Source organism: Balaenoptera ricei, chromosome 3, assembly GCF_028023285.1.
Source record: "Balaenoptera ricei isolate mBalRic1 chromosome 3, mBalRic1.hap2, whole genome shotgun sequence".
Classification (NCBI taxonomy): domain Eukaryota; kingdom Metazoa; phylum Chordata; class Mammalia; order Artiodactyla; family Balaenopteridae; genus Balaenoptera; species Balaenoptera ricei.
In genome coordinates, this window is record NC_082641.1 from 165,839,910 (window position 1) to 165,854,478 (window position 14,569).

A 14,569-nucleotide genomic window follows, 5' to 3' on the forward strand; every position below is an offset into this window, starting at 1 on the left:
ACCAGATTGTGGAACAGGAGCATCTAGATAACATATATAACATGGTGAAAAATCAAGCATATTTATGTTTGTAGCATTTTAGAGCTTATAGGGATCTTGGAGCCTTCTAAATCTAAAATCCCTCATTTACCAAATAAGGACACTGGGACCTGGTGAAAGTAGGTGACTTGTCCAAGTTAGTGGCAGATCAGGACTACATACCAGGTCTTTGGGCTATCCAGTTAAGCACTCTCACATTTCCTCTCCAGTGTGAAGTCTCTGATGTCCAAAGGAGAATCTGCAGTATAATACAATAGAACTTATCTTCAGCATGAATCCTCATTGCTTAGAACATTAGCTACTTAAACCTTCCGGTATAAAGTTTTACTTTCTGAATCAAGATTTCTCCACTTTTATATGGTTTCTCTGCAGTGGTCTGTATTTTCTGATATGGTATATTATACTTCAACTAAAAGATTACTACAATCGTTACATTTATTAGGTTTCTACATTACATGACTTATCTGATTATCACTGAAGAGTTCATCACGGTGAAGGATCCCATGGAAGCTTCCCTCACGTATGAGTTCTCTGATGCCGTGTAAGATTTGTACTCCGACTGAAAGCTTTTCCACATTCATTACACTGATAGGGTTTCTCTCCTGTATGAGTTCTCTGATGCACTATAAGGGATGAATTCTTAATGAAGGCTTTTCCACACTGATTGCATTCATAGGGCTTCTCACCAGTATGAATTCTTTGATGCTCAATAAGGTATGCGCTCTGGCTGAAGGCCTTTCCACATTCACTGCATTCATAAGGCTTCTCTCCAGTATGAGTAACCTGATGTACAGTAAGGGATGATCGCCCAGTGAAATGTTTTCCACATACCATACACTCATAAGGTTTCTCTCCAGTATGAATTCTCCGATGCTGAGTAAGAGATGAATTCTTACTGAAAGCTTTCCCACACTGATTACATTCAAAAGGTTTTACTCCAGAATGAAGTCTCTGATGCTCTATAAGGTATGTACTTTGGCTAAAGGATTTCCCACATTTGTTACATTTGTAGGGTTTTTCTCCAGTATGATTTCGCTGATGCAGGGTAAGAGCTGAGCTCTTACTAAAGGCTTTTCCACATTCACTACACTCATAGGGCTTTTCTCCAGTATGGCTTCTCTGATGAACAGTAAGATGCATACTTTGACTGAAGGCTTTTCCACATTCATTACATTCATAGGGTTTTTCTCCTGTATGAGTTCTTTGATGCACTGTGAGGTTCATACTTTGGGTAAAAGCCTTACCACATTCATTACATTTGTAGGGTTTCTCTCCAGTATGAATCCTTTCATGTTGAATAAGGGATGAATTCTTGCGGAAAGCTTTTCCACACTCTTTACATTGATATGGTTTCTCTCCAGTGTGAGTTCTTTGATGAACAGTAAGGTTCATGCTCTGACTGAAGGTTTTCCCACATTCGTTACATTTGTAAGGTTTCTCTCCAGTATGAATTCTTTGATGCACGGTAAGCGAGGAGCGTTCAATGAAGTGCTTCCCACATACATTACAGTTATAGGGTTTCTCCCCTGTATGAGTCCTCTGGTGCTTAAGGAGGGATGAACTCTGGCTGAAGGTTTTCCCACACTCGTTACATCCATAGATTTTCTTTCCTGCAAACATTCTTTGAGTTTTAATTAATTCAGCATTTTGTTTAGTGTCCTTTCCATGTGAATTCCAACTGTGAGGACTTTTCCCCACAGGAATAGTTTGTTGTGTATCAATGATTGAACCCTGACTGAAACATCTTTCAAATTCATTACCTCCACATGTCCTTCTCACAGTGAGGGTTTCCTTATGGGTAATGTGTACTTGGCCCAGGTGTCTATCCTGGTTTTTCTGTTGCCCCTCTAACCAATTATCAGGTTCCCAGGTTCCCCCTAAAGAAGAATGCCAGAGACCTTCTCTTTCCATTATTACCCCATAAGATAAATCTTCAGTAATTTGGGCTTTGTAGTTGACTCTTTGGTTTCAAGTCTTGTCTCCCAGTCTGAAAAAAATAAAAAATTCAAATACACATTGGTTTCTGTGCTGGGAGACTGAAAACTGTATAAGGCAGGAATAAGAGAATGAAACTGAGAATAACTATAGGGCACATTTGAGAGCTTTCAAAGATGTCCCTATAATTAGGAAGAGAATTGGAAGGGAGGGAAAGAACAGTGAGCCGTCCATAAATAATAGGGAAACTAGAAGCAGGGTAAGCAGAGGAAAGAGTGAGCCTATGCAGGAGGGATAGATACTGAAATCACTGCTGGACAAGGCTAAATAATGAATACGGAACTAAGGGAAGATATACAGACGAGCTGGGATTGGGAGAGGCAGATCACAAAGCCCTGGCACATTTATCTGGTACTCCTACCAGCAGTTTCTTCCCTCCCGAAGGCTGCCTATAATTCTGATACTAAATCTTCATAAAACATCACAGTGTGACACAGTGAAAAGATTGTTTACCCTAGAGTCAGACAAACGTGGGTTTAAACACTGGCTGTTAATCACTTATCATCTTAAGTAGTTGTTTCTCTGAGTCTGAGTTTTCAGAGCTATAAAATGAGGATAAAATAATCTGATAAGGATTAAGTAAATTAATGTATGTAAACTACCCTTAGGGAACATACTTGTCTGGAACGTAAAATACCAGAACATACTTGAAACTTAAACTCTCAAGGTAGGACAGCAAAATCTAAAAGCTCCTCTCTGCTCCGCAAGGAGCATGTGATTTTCTCACTCTCCTAAGAGAGTCCTAAAGGGCCCTACCCTTTCCTAAATATCCATTCCTTACAGATAAGAACTGGTGGCAGAGGCAGGTAGGGGAGAATCTGTTGAACTGCTTGAGATGGGGCTGGAGGAAAGGCCTTGTAGCCACTCAGACTTTATTTTCTCAGATCCCATTTCTTATCCCAGACAAAACATCCTGGAGGCAGAGAGGCAGAGCACAGGGAACTACAATCTGAGAATCACCTTGTCAGCTTGATCAAAATTATCAACACTGAACCAACAGACCAAAGGTCTGTGGACAGGAGGTTTACTATGAAGCAAAAGATACGCATGAACTGGACTTCCTCCTTCCAATCTGACCTGCTTACATAAAACAAGAGAAAAAGTGGAAAGCCAAGCAGGCTCCACCTATACAACACACACACCACCAAGTAACCTCACAGAGGACCTATCCAGTCAAGCATGAAATACCAACAGGCAACACATGAACTGGAGGCTGCCTCTTGCCCCACTTCACTCTATCATATCCAGCTATCCAACTGAAGTTCTTTGAGATCATTCCAAGTGCTACCCAGTAAACAACATAAAGGACATGGGGCATCTATTCACACTGTTAGACAAATACAATGTCCAGACAGACAAAACTATTCAAAGATAAATGACACAGAAAATATCAAATTTGGAAACTAGGTAGAGGTTCAAGAAATTTTTAAAATAATAAAAGCAGGAGAACAAGGCGGGGGGAAGCATTAAAACCAAATGGGAGAATAAACATTGGAAGAATAAATGCTTCCAGTCATCAAAAGATGTAAAAAAAAAAAAAAAAAGTTACATACTGGGAGAAGGGATTTGCAACACGTGACCCAAAAAGAGCTCTAGAACTTAGACTTGGAAAACAATACCTGTAGAACACTAAGCCCACTAGAAAAATGGACAAAAGGCTTGAATAGACACTTAAGGAAAGGAAACCTGGGAACTTCCCTGGTGGCGCAGTGGTTAAGAATCCGCCTGCCAACGCAGGGCACACGGGTTTGAGCCCTGGTCTGGGAAGATCCCACATGCTGCGAAGCAACTAAGCCCGTGCGCCACAACTACTGAGCCTGTGCTCTAGAGCCTGTGAGCCACAACCACTGAGCCCACATGTCACAACTATTGAAGCCTGCGCGCCTAGAGCCCGTGCTCTGCAACAAGAGAAGCCACCGCAATGAGAAGCCCATGCACCACAACGAAGAGGAGCCCCTGCTCGCCGCAACTAGAGAAAGCCCACACACAGCAATGAAGACCCAATGCAGCCAAAAATAAAAATAAATAAATAAATTTATTTAAAAAAAGAAAAAGAAAAGGAAACCTGAATAGTGAGTAAACATAAGCAAAGATGCCAATCCAACAGTAACCAGGAGAAGGTTGAGTAAAGCCTCAGTGAGATACTATTACCACATCCACCTGAGAAACAAAATTCAAAAGTTCAAACTGACAGCTTCAGAATTTAGAAAGATGTGCAGTATGGGGAACTTTCACATACTGCTGGTAGGAGTGTAATTTGGTTCAAGTATTTGAAAAACAGTTTAGCACTACCTAGAATGTAGAACAGGCACACAGACTATGATTTAGCAAATCCACTAGTAGGTACATACACTTAGGTAAATCTATCTTGTAAAGGTTCACCACGATTCATAATTTTTAAAGTAGCATTGTATACAATAGCAAAAAACTGGAAACAACCCAAATGTCTACCAACAAGAGAAACGATAATTAAATTGTCAAATACTTATACAAGAGAAATGAAAACAGTGAATGTTATGGATTTCACGTCTGTTCTCCCCAAAATTCATATGTTGAAGCCTAATCCCCAGTGAGACAATATTAAGAAGTGGGGGTCTTTGGGTCATTAAGTCATGAGGGTAAAGCCCTGATAAGATTAGTGCCCTGATAAGAAGTGGCACACACGAGGGAACTTGCTCTATCCTATGAACCAGGAGGAGGGCCCTCACCAAAAACCCATCCATGCTAGCACCCTGATCTCAGACTTCCAGCGTCTGGAACTATGAGAAATAAATGTCTGATAAATTCAGTCACCTGGTCTATGGTATTCTGTTACAGCAGCCTGAACTGCTTAAGACAGTAAACATTAATAAACTAAAGCCACACATATCAATATAAATGAATAAATAATTTAAGCAAAGTCACAGAAAAATAAATACAGTAAGAGTCCATTTAGGTAAAGTTTAAAAACAGACTATAACTAAATATATTGTTCATCTGTGGATAGCAATACTATAAAGAAAAGCAAGGGAAGGGATTTATCACAGAAGTGAGAACAGTGGTTATGTCTTGGGTAGAGGAAGAGGATGGGAATGAGGAGGTGCATATAAAGCTACTAGGGTACTAGCAGTGTTCCGCTTCTGAATCTGAATCTGGGCTCTAGTGCCTGGGTGTTTGCTTTCGTTATTATTCATTCATTTTTATCATCATGAACTATAAAAAAAAGCAGTACGGTTAAGACAACAACTTTGGAGCTGCTCCACCTGGCTCCATCACTGTTAGCTGTGCGACCTTGGGCAGATTACTTAACCTGTCCTGTGCTCCAGTTTCCTCATCTGTAAAATGGTACCTATCTAGTGTTGATATGTGAAAAATAATTAGTTGATATTTATAAAGGGCTTAGAAGACTAGGTAGGTTTTTGCTAAGTAGTACCCATATTTTACACATTCTTCTGTATATATGACATTTCAAAAAACAAATGAGAACAACAACAAAATGTTTTCTATTTCGGAAAATATTGATCATTTTAAGTTGAAACATATACTGCAGAAAACTTAATAGTAAGGGTTCAGTATATCTTCATGGAATTTAGAGACCTAACTTAAAAAGTTACCTCTGAAGATTTGCTGCTTAAGAAAAAGAAAAAAAATAGACTGCACTACAAATTTTTTAGAAACTGGCCTAAGTGATCACTCCAAGAACATGGGATGCCGAAGGACAGTGGAGTCATGTCTACAAAGGACTGAGGAAAAACTGATGTGACTCAAGAATTCCACATAGCCAGTCTCTATACATGCATAGGAAAAAAACAAAACATGTTCTTAAATATGAAAGATTCAGTAATTGCAATACTCCTAAACCATTCCTGAAATATTACTTAAATGTTTAAATGTTTGAACAAAGGATTTATCCAGGAATTCCAGAATGCTCACTATTAGGAATCTAGTAATATATTAATAGGTCATGGAAAAAAGAGCATATGATCAACCTGATGGATGCTTCAAAGTATTTGATAATATCCAACATCCAATCCTGATTCAAAAACAAAAATATTAGCATTGTACCAAGCATAAAAATAAAACACTAGAAGAATTCACACTAAAAAACAGAATCAAGGAAAGGATGCTTACTATTACTGCAACTATTTAATATTGTTCCAAAAGTGTGATCACTTTTAGACAAATGAGAGGGGAGGAAGTTTCATTTTTCCCAGATTACATGACTGTCTCTGTGGAAAACATAAAATTGTTAAGGTGGCTTTACTCATATTAGTGAAGTATTGAAGGTTGGAACTGAGCACTAAAGATCAAAACCATAGCTCTTTCAGGATTGGACGACATTTCAGATCCTTACCATTTTGCTCTCATTAAATAAGGACCTGTAACATGCACAGCTTTATGCTTGGCCACAATAAGAGTTCAATGATTGTTAGAGGTTATCATTATCATTATTATTTTATGTCAAACAATATACAGCTCTCTCTTCCATTCCTTTATTCCTAAGCAGTTCTTTCAAGTGATGGCCCATACTCACTTACAGTCTTAGAATGCCTAGTTAACTTTAGGATTTATATTAACTTTGCTACTCATCAGTACATAAGAGTCCCCAGGACCAAGGGGTATGGGAAAGCACAGCTCTTTCTGTATTTATGGCTGGGACTGGCTGTAGTAGAGGCCAAGAACCTGCAGAGTATTTGGCCGGGGGTCGGGGGCCTGGGTGAGAGACTTGGGCAGCAGGCCCTGCTCTTCATAGGGCAAGCTGATTTCTTTCTTTTCTCCTTTTATATTTCTTCCAGCCTAACAGTTAAGTTACTCCTTCCATTCAACCAGAATATTTCAGTACTCACCTGACTGGACTTCCTACGTAACACTCTTGCTACCCTACAGTGCATTCTCCACAAAGGAGCCAGATCGATCTTCTGAACATGATAAATCATTCATTCAATAACTATTTATTGAGTGAGGCACTGTTCAAGGTGCTAGGGATACAGCAATGAACAAAAGTGCCCTGGAGGAACTTATATTTTAGTGAGAGGAAGAAGGGTAATCAACATAATAAATAAGTAAAATATTTAGTATTTAAGTGGTATACCTTATGGACAAAATCAAAGCAATAAAATGGAAATAGGGAATATGATGGGTAAGGGGAAAAGTTTGTCATTTTAGATACAATCTTCGGGAAAGGGCTCACTGACAAGGTGACATTGAAGACAAGACTTTAGGGGCCAAGGAGGGAGTCACAGGACTATCAAAGGGAGAGCATCCCAGGCAGAAGGAACCACCAGTGCTGAGAGCCTGTGCAAGGATGAACAAACTTTTTGGATTCACCTACATTGATTACAGTCTTTTAGATTAGTTTTCCTACTGGAAGCAAAGATACGTGCCTGTACTAACCATTAATGAGGCTCATTATGAAGGTGGCATGGGGACTCGGGGGTACATGGGGACTCGGTAAGGGCACATAAATTCTCTCTCTTTGTGTGTGCATGTGTACACACGTATACATTTACTCACACACAGAGGTAAATCAGATGATGCCTGGGGAAGAGCTGAGCACAGCACTCGGTTGTCGCTTTCCCCTCTTGGTTTTGGACAGCATAATGAGACTAACTGGCAGTAACATCAAAGAAAATCTAGAAAGAACAAGATCTGGAGTTTGCACATCATCATGTTTTCTGAGCTCCGTTCTCTTCCTCCACTTTTCTTTGTCTTTATTTCCTTCTCTCCAACGGGTACCTCTCTGCTCTTGTAAATGCATTCAAGTCTCTATCTCAGTAAAAAACAAATCAGAGGCATTCTACATCTGACTTCTTTCAGGTCCTGCCCTTTCTTCCTTTTCCTTCAAAGTTAACTTTGTTGAAAGGATGGTCTGTACTTAAAAGTCTTCCTCTTTTTTGTCGGGGTGGTGGTGGTGGGACTTGCCACATGGCCTGTGGGATCTTAGTTCCCTGACCAGGGATTGAACCTGGGCCCTTGGCAGTGAGAGTGCAGAGTCCTAACCACTGGACCACCAGGGAATTCCCTGTAAAAGTCCTTTTTTACTTCTTCACTCTTCTCCTCAGGCACATGTCCTGCAGCACCAGAGTGCTCCTCCCTGGGTTACAGGCCACTTCCTCAACACTAAGACCAATAGCGTTTCTCATTTCTTACTTGGCACTGTTGCACTCTTCTCTGTTTTTCTCTCTTCCCTTGGCCCGGCTCTCCATAACTCTCTCCTCTCCCTCTGACCACTTTTTCTGTCACCTTTGCTAGAGCATTTTTGTCCCCCAGTCAAATGTTATTCCTCAAGATTCCATCCTTGCTGCTTTGCCCTTCTTATTTGCTCTTCCTGATAATTAAAAATATTCATTGATGTGAGTATCATAAATATAATTATAATTTTCAAAGCTATAGTTTTACCTGATTACTAAAAATTCTACTTGATGTCATCTAATATTCACTCAACAAAGATATTAAATACCTGCTCTCGCAGATAACATGCTAGGCAGGGGATATAAATAAAAGTAAGCTCAATCATGACAATTCAGTAAGCCTACATACTAGTTGCTAGATAGATATTCAAAGAGACAAGAGAAATACAGTGTGAAATGTAATCATACGCAAGTGATAAATCTTTAGTATTCAGCCCAATAGAGAAGTTGGAAGGTGGGTAAAAAACTGGGAGAGGAAAACCCAGTATGAGCAATACCTTTGTTTGCCTCTGATGCTTCTAGAAAACCCACCAACATGACAGTGAAAGAATGAAAAAGTCATAAATAAATGCACTAAAATAATCTAGGGAACAAAATGCTGCAAAAGAAAACAAAAACATAAACAAAAAACCCCTACCAAAAATATAATTTATATATCCTCATACAGACAAGAGAAGTTAATACATGCATTTTAAAAGACTGCTATTAAAAAAGAAGGAGCACTTAGAGAATGAGAAGGCTCATAGAAATAAAAAATATGATAGTAGAAATAAATTTTTTCACAGAAGGACTGAAAGACAAAGTTTAAAGAAATCTTCACATCTCACATTTTCCCTTCAAACAATGCCATGCAATTTACCACAAGGTCTTTGCACCTGCTGCTCCCTGTGCCCAGAATGTGCTCTCACATGACCATCACTTTGAGTATCTGTTCAGTAGTCACCTTAAAGAAGAGGCCTTCCCTGATCACCCCTATAAAACAGCACTCCTGTTAACTGATCTACTTCCCTTATGATGTTTTGTTTTTCCACGCAGCACCTGACCCTATGAATAGTCAGTCCCTCCCTTCTTCCTTCCTTTCTTCTCCCTTCTCCTTCCCTGCCTTCTTTCTTGATTAATTTATTGTTTCCCCGACTAGACTATAAACTCCACGTGGAAACTCTGCCTGTTTTGCTCATTGCTCTACCCCCAATGTTAGGAACAGAGCCCAGTGCTCAAAAAACATTTGTTTGTTATTTACGTAAGAATACAAATAGCAATAGTAATTGAATCCACAGAAATCTGTAATAAAGTTAATTAAAGCTACCTTAAGCAATCATTCTATACCTAAAAATTAGCATGAAAAGCATAAGATAATATCCAAAGTTGTACAATATGTAGCAAGAGCCACAAAAATGTATATATCCTTTGACACAGTGACCCTTCCAGAATCCTGTTCTTTAGAAAGCTTAATGGAAACAAGCAGCGATGGTCACAAGATGATTTTTTTCCTATCAATGTTTTTTTACTGATTTCTTTTATTGCTCTGTACTTAGATAGCCATACACTATCCAGAGATCAAAAAATATCTGCCTAACTCTTTAAACAGTGTATGAAAAGAAGTGATCAGCACTTTCACATGAGTAGAAAAGATAAAGGTGGAAAAATGCATTTTTTCAGAGAAAAGTCATGATAACATCTAATAAAGAAATTTCAGTTGTGAGGGGGATTAGTAGGCAGATAACAAAGATTACGAAGCATTAAATGCTTAGAGGAGAATGGGATTAAATAAGTAGTAGATTCAGATTAAAAATTTAGGAATGAGAAAGGAAATACATAAAATGTAAGGTTACTAGTAAAAAGAACAGGGCTAAACTCACTTGTCATTTGTTTTTAAATGAAGACTGTATAAAACACCTATATAATTCAGAGGAGGAGAAATGTTAGTTTCCTTTTAAAAAGCTGACAAATGTTTAAATGAATAATGGAAAGGAAGCTATGGATATAGGTAATGGCTGAGAAGAAAGATTCACAAAAGAAAATAAAGAGAATAAAGTAGAGGGGGATAGAAAGACAGGGATTGAAAGTACAGATGAGGGAAATCCCTGGTGGTCCAGTGGTTAGGACTCCTCACTCTCACTGCCGAGGGCCCGGGTTGGATACCTGGTCAGGAAACTAAGATCCCATAAGCCATGCAGCATGGCCACAAAAAAAAAAAAGAAAGAAAAAGAACAGAAAGCACAGATGACAGAAGAGGAAATAATAACTGCTGACATTTACTGAATGTTCAGTATGTTCCAGGCAATTTAAAGGAGTCACAAATGTAGTAACTCATTTAATCCTCATAAGATATTACCTCCCACTGAGGTAAGGACACATGCAAGACCTCGGCAGGATGAGTGACATCAACAATGCAGAGGCATTTGAGAAACACACAGCAAATGGTACAGGTCTCAAGAGACCCAGGGACCTCTGAAGTGGTTTCTCCCCAAGGTGACACTCATGGAACAAGTTCTTGCAGCCAGATCCTTACCTGGGGAAATGCACCCTGGATGTTCTTTTGTCATCAGGCTCAGTACTCAATCCAGCTGAGATATCACATTTGATTTGGAAAGCTGATGCCCTGCTCGGGAGGAGAAACACTAAATTTGACTTCTGAACTGAGTATAAAAACCACTCCCAGCATATGTCTTATCCCTTCCTCTTCAGGGCTTCTGTAACAAAGGAAGGTGTGGCTTCTGAGATTTCCCATTTTTCCATTCTCTATAGAAAAGGCCTTTCACCTTGAAAGACAGGACACTAAGGAACTACCCTAAAACAATGTCCTGTAGTATCAGGATTTCAAGTCCAAATTCACAAATTTCAGAGGCTGTACAAGATGTCAATAGTGGGAAAGATGGAAATAGGTAGGTTTTGAGTTACGAGGAGAAGTCCTTACCCAGCGAAACCAGGTTACTGTAGTTTCCCAGCATCACTTTCCCATACAAGTTCCTCTGAGCAGAATTTAGATTGGACCCACTCCTCCCAGGTGAGATCTACAGACACATCCTTGAATGTCACTGATTCCTGAAACTATAAATTTCTACTGAACAAAGAATTATGCCAATAACACCCTCTAAGGAAATTAAAAAACAAAAACCAAAAAAACAAGCATTAGAAGGGACAGAAGAAAGAGATCTGTGAGAGAAAAATATTACCCTCCAAAAGAAACTAAACATCTGCAACAATAACAGACATTATCATGAAATAATCAGAGACAAATATAGAAAGTGCTTTGACATTTAAGGACAGGAAGAGGAGGTACAAGGAGTCATAGGGAAGGATAGTGAAGGCTGCTCTAGATTAGCACTGGAGAAGAGTAGGTGGTGTTCTGATTGTATCCTGTTCCCTCCATTGATGAAGGAGGGATTCCCCACCCTAAATAGCACACAGTGACCAAATATATCACACCCAGCACTGGACAGATGAGCCTGACAGGAGTTCATTAGTCAGAAGTTGGCCTCACAACCCCACACCATGCAAGACCACTCGGGGCCTGTACTCAGGCACAGTGAACCGCAGGCGTTGTGGGAGGCAGACTTGGTACTGACAGGAGGCTGAGGTGACCCTTGGTTCCCACGGGAAGATGTGACTGGCTTGTTTGAACACTTTCGTGGGCTGCTAGGGAGGTGAAAACCATTAGGTCGAGGATTAGGAGGGGTGTACCTGGCCAGGCTGACAGGGGAGCTAGTTGGGTGTGGAGCCTTTAGCAGTGGGTGGGGGCCTATCTGGGGAGAGCAGGGGAACTCACAACGAGGTCTTTGGAGCTCCCTAAGGCTCAGAGTTGTAGAAGCAGCACGTGAAATTTTAGGCTTTACAATCACTGGGTGGGAATTCCAGTTAATGTGGGGAAAGCATGTGCAAAGAGGATAAATCTAGACTGTGGTTGGTCTACGAGACAACCAACAAAACACCCAGCTTGACTTGAAAATGGCATTTCAAATTTATAAGCCCATTTGAGCTTTGTTTTCTAGCCCTTAGACTAGGAAATAAAACTCTGTAAGCATTCACTATCTATTTGATGCGTATAATGGTTAATTTCATGTGTCAACTTGACTGGGCTAAGGTATGCCCGGAGAGTTGGTAAAGCATTATTTCTGGGTATTTCTGTGAGAGTTCTCCCATTTGAATCAGTAGACTGAGCAAAGAAGAGGTGGGAGGGCATCATCCAATCTGCTGAGGGCCCAAATAGAACAAAAAGGCTGAGGAAAGGCGAATTTGCTCTCTCTGCTTGAGTTGAGACAGCCATCTTCTCCTGCCCTTAGACATAAATGCTCCTACCTCTTGAGCCTTCAGACTCAGACCAGGACTTAACACCATCAGTCCCTGGATCTCAGGCCTCCGGGTTTGGAGTGGGACTGCAGCACTGGCTTTCCTGGGCCCTACGAGTGTAGATGGCAGATCATGGGGACTCTTTGTCCTGCATAATTGTGTGAGCCAATTCCTCATAATCTCTTTCTGTATATCTACATATATCCTATTGGTTCTGTTTCTCTGGAGAACCCTAACTAATACAAGGAGGGAACACTAACTGAGTGGCAGTTACCATAAATGATAACTCACATTGTACTCAGTTTTGTACTAACAGGAGGTTCATATGCCTCAGCTCATTTAATCCAAAGGACAACCTGCTAAAGTGACAGAATTAAAGTCATCATTTTACAGATGAGGAATCTGAGGAACAAAAAGGTTAAATAACCTCTCCAAGATCATACAGCTTGAACCCAAGGCCATCCAACTCCTCATGTTGTGAGGAGAAGGCCAAGAAAAGACCCTAGCAATCCTCAGCAAGAGGAAGAGCGAGAGAAAGACAGAAAGGGAGATGGAAGGAGACTCAGGATTGAAGCTCAGGAGAAAGAGGGTTTCAAAGAGGAGGGACTAGTCAACACTATCAGAAGCTGGGTAGGTCAAACAGAATGATGATTGAAAAGAATCTGCTGATTCGAAAATTAGCTAATTTTAGAAGAGTCGTGAAGGAAGAAGTCAGCTTACAGTGAAGAAGATAAGGAAGATAAGGAATCAAAAGCAGTCAGATGAAATTACTTCAAACTTTTTGTGAAGATGCGAGATAACACTGTATGAAAAGAAGTAAGGAATAAGTCGTGTAAATAAAGCAATGGAAAAGGTTTTCGTTTAAGGACAGAGAGCATTGTAATATGCGAATAGGCAAAGGGGAGAAAGTTAGTGGAAAGAAAAGGACTGGAGAGACCAGAGATGGAATGAAACCAATTTCCAAGCAAGTTGTGTATTTTACATCCTACTGGCTATGAACTCCAGAAAAAGTGTCAACCCTGAGGCACAGAATGTATTATATATCTTTCTACCTCATTATTTTCTCCTAATACTTTTAAATCAATATATCAAAATAACAAAAAAATGTTAAAAATCACTGACAAATAGTGTCAAGAAAAGTAAAAGTAGCTACTAGCAGGATATAAATACATGGCAGAATTTTCATTTTATGAAAGGAAGAAAAGAAAACAAGAAAAATCATCAGTTCAAAAATTTAAAGAAAGGAGAAGAAAGGAAACAAGAAAGCATAATAAGGACAAATCATTAAATAACCAGAAAAAGACTTGATACATGTATAACAACAAATGTAAATGGGTTGACTTTATCTATTAATAGACAAAAACTGTAAAATTGGTTTAAAATACAATTATATGGCACATACAAGAGATACACCTAAAACACAAACCAAAAAACTGTTAAAAAGGGGTGGTGATAGAGACAAGATATAGCAGGCAAAAGCAAACAAACAAAAAGGCATGGAGGAGACCATATCAATATCAGATAAGGTAGAATATACATGGAAACAAAACATAAGCCCCTTCTTTCTGAAAAACATAACAGATCAGAAATATGACACTCTCTTTCCAAAAATTAATCTACTTTCAATAAATTAATTACAAGGCAATCGCCTTTTTAGCTGAACATATTGGGCAAAATTAAAAGCCCAAACTCAGACTCCTGTGGGCTATATGCTGGTCTTCCCTACTTCCCTAGATTCTTCTATTCACTAGATTCCCTTAAGTGCAGAACCTACCCACCCCCAACCTCCAGCCCTCGTGCTGCAGAGCTTGTCCCTACTATGTAACGTACTATGGAGCCCTGGGTAGATTAGTACAGAAAGGCATTTTAAAAGGCTGAAGCGGGCTTCCCTGGTGGCTCAGTGGTTGAGAATCTGCCTGCCGATGCAGGGGACACGGGTTCGAGCCCTGGTCTGGGAAGATCCCACATACCGCGGAGCAACTAGGCCCGTGAGCCACAACTACTGAGCCTGCGCGTCTGGAGCCTGTGCTCCGCAACAAGAGAGGCCACGATAGTGAGAGGCCCGCGCACCGCGA

At 40.0% G+C, this 14,569-nt stretch overlaps 1 protein-coding gene and 1 non-coding gene across 2 annotated transcripts in view; both read right to left on the reverse strand.

The window, feature by feature from the left end:
• Window positions 1–202: 202 nt before the first annotated feature.
• The window catches only part of LOC132362845 (zinc finger protein 354B-like), a 93,592-nt gene continuing 79,225 nt past the window's right edge, over window positions 203–14,569 (reverse strand). The window contains 3 exon segments of the mRNA XM_059917931.1: window positions 203–282; window positions 504–616; window positions 619–1,623. Of these exon segments, the coding sequence (XP_059773914.1) occupies window positions 222–282; window positions 504–616; window positions 619–1,623 (1,179 nt within the window). The 3' untranslated portion in view covers window positions 203–221.
• TRNAE-CUC (transfer RNA glutamic acid (anticodon CUC)) lies at window positions 7,958–8,030 on the reverse strand. The gene has a single exon. It is a non-coding gene; the product is annotated as a tRNA-Glu (tRNA).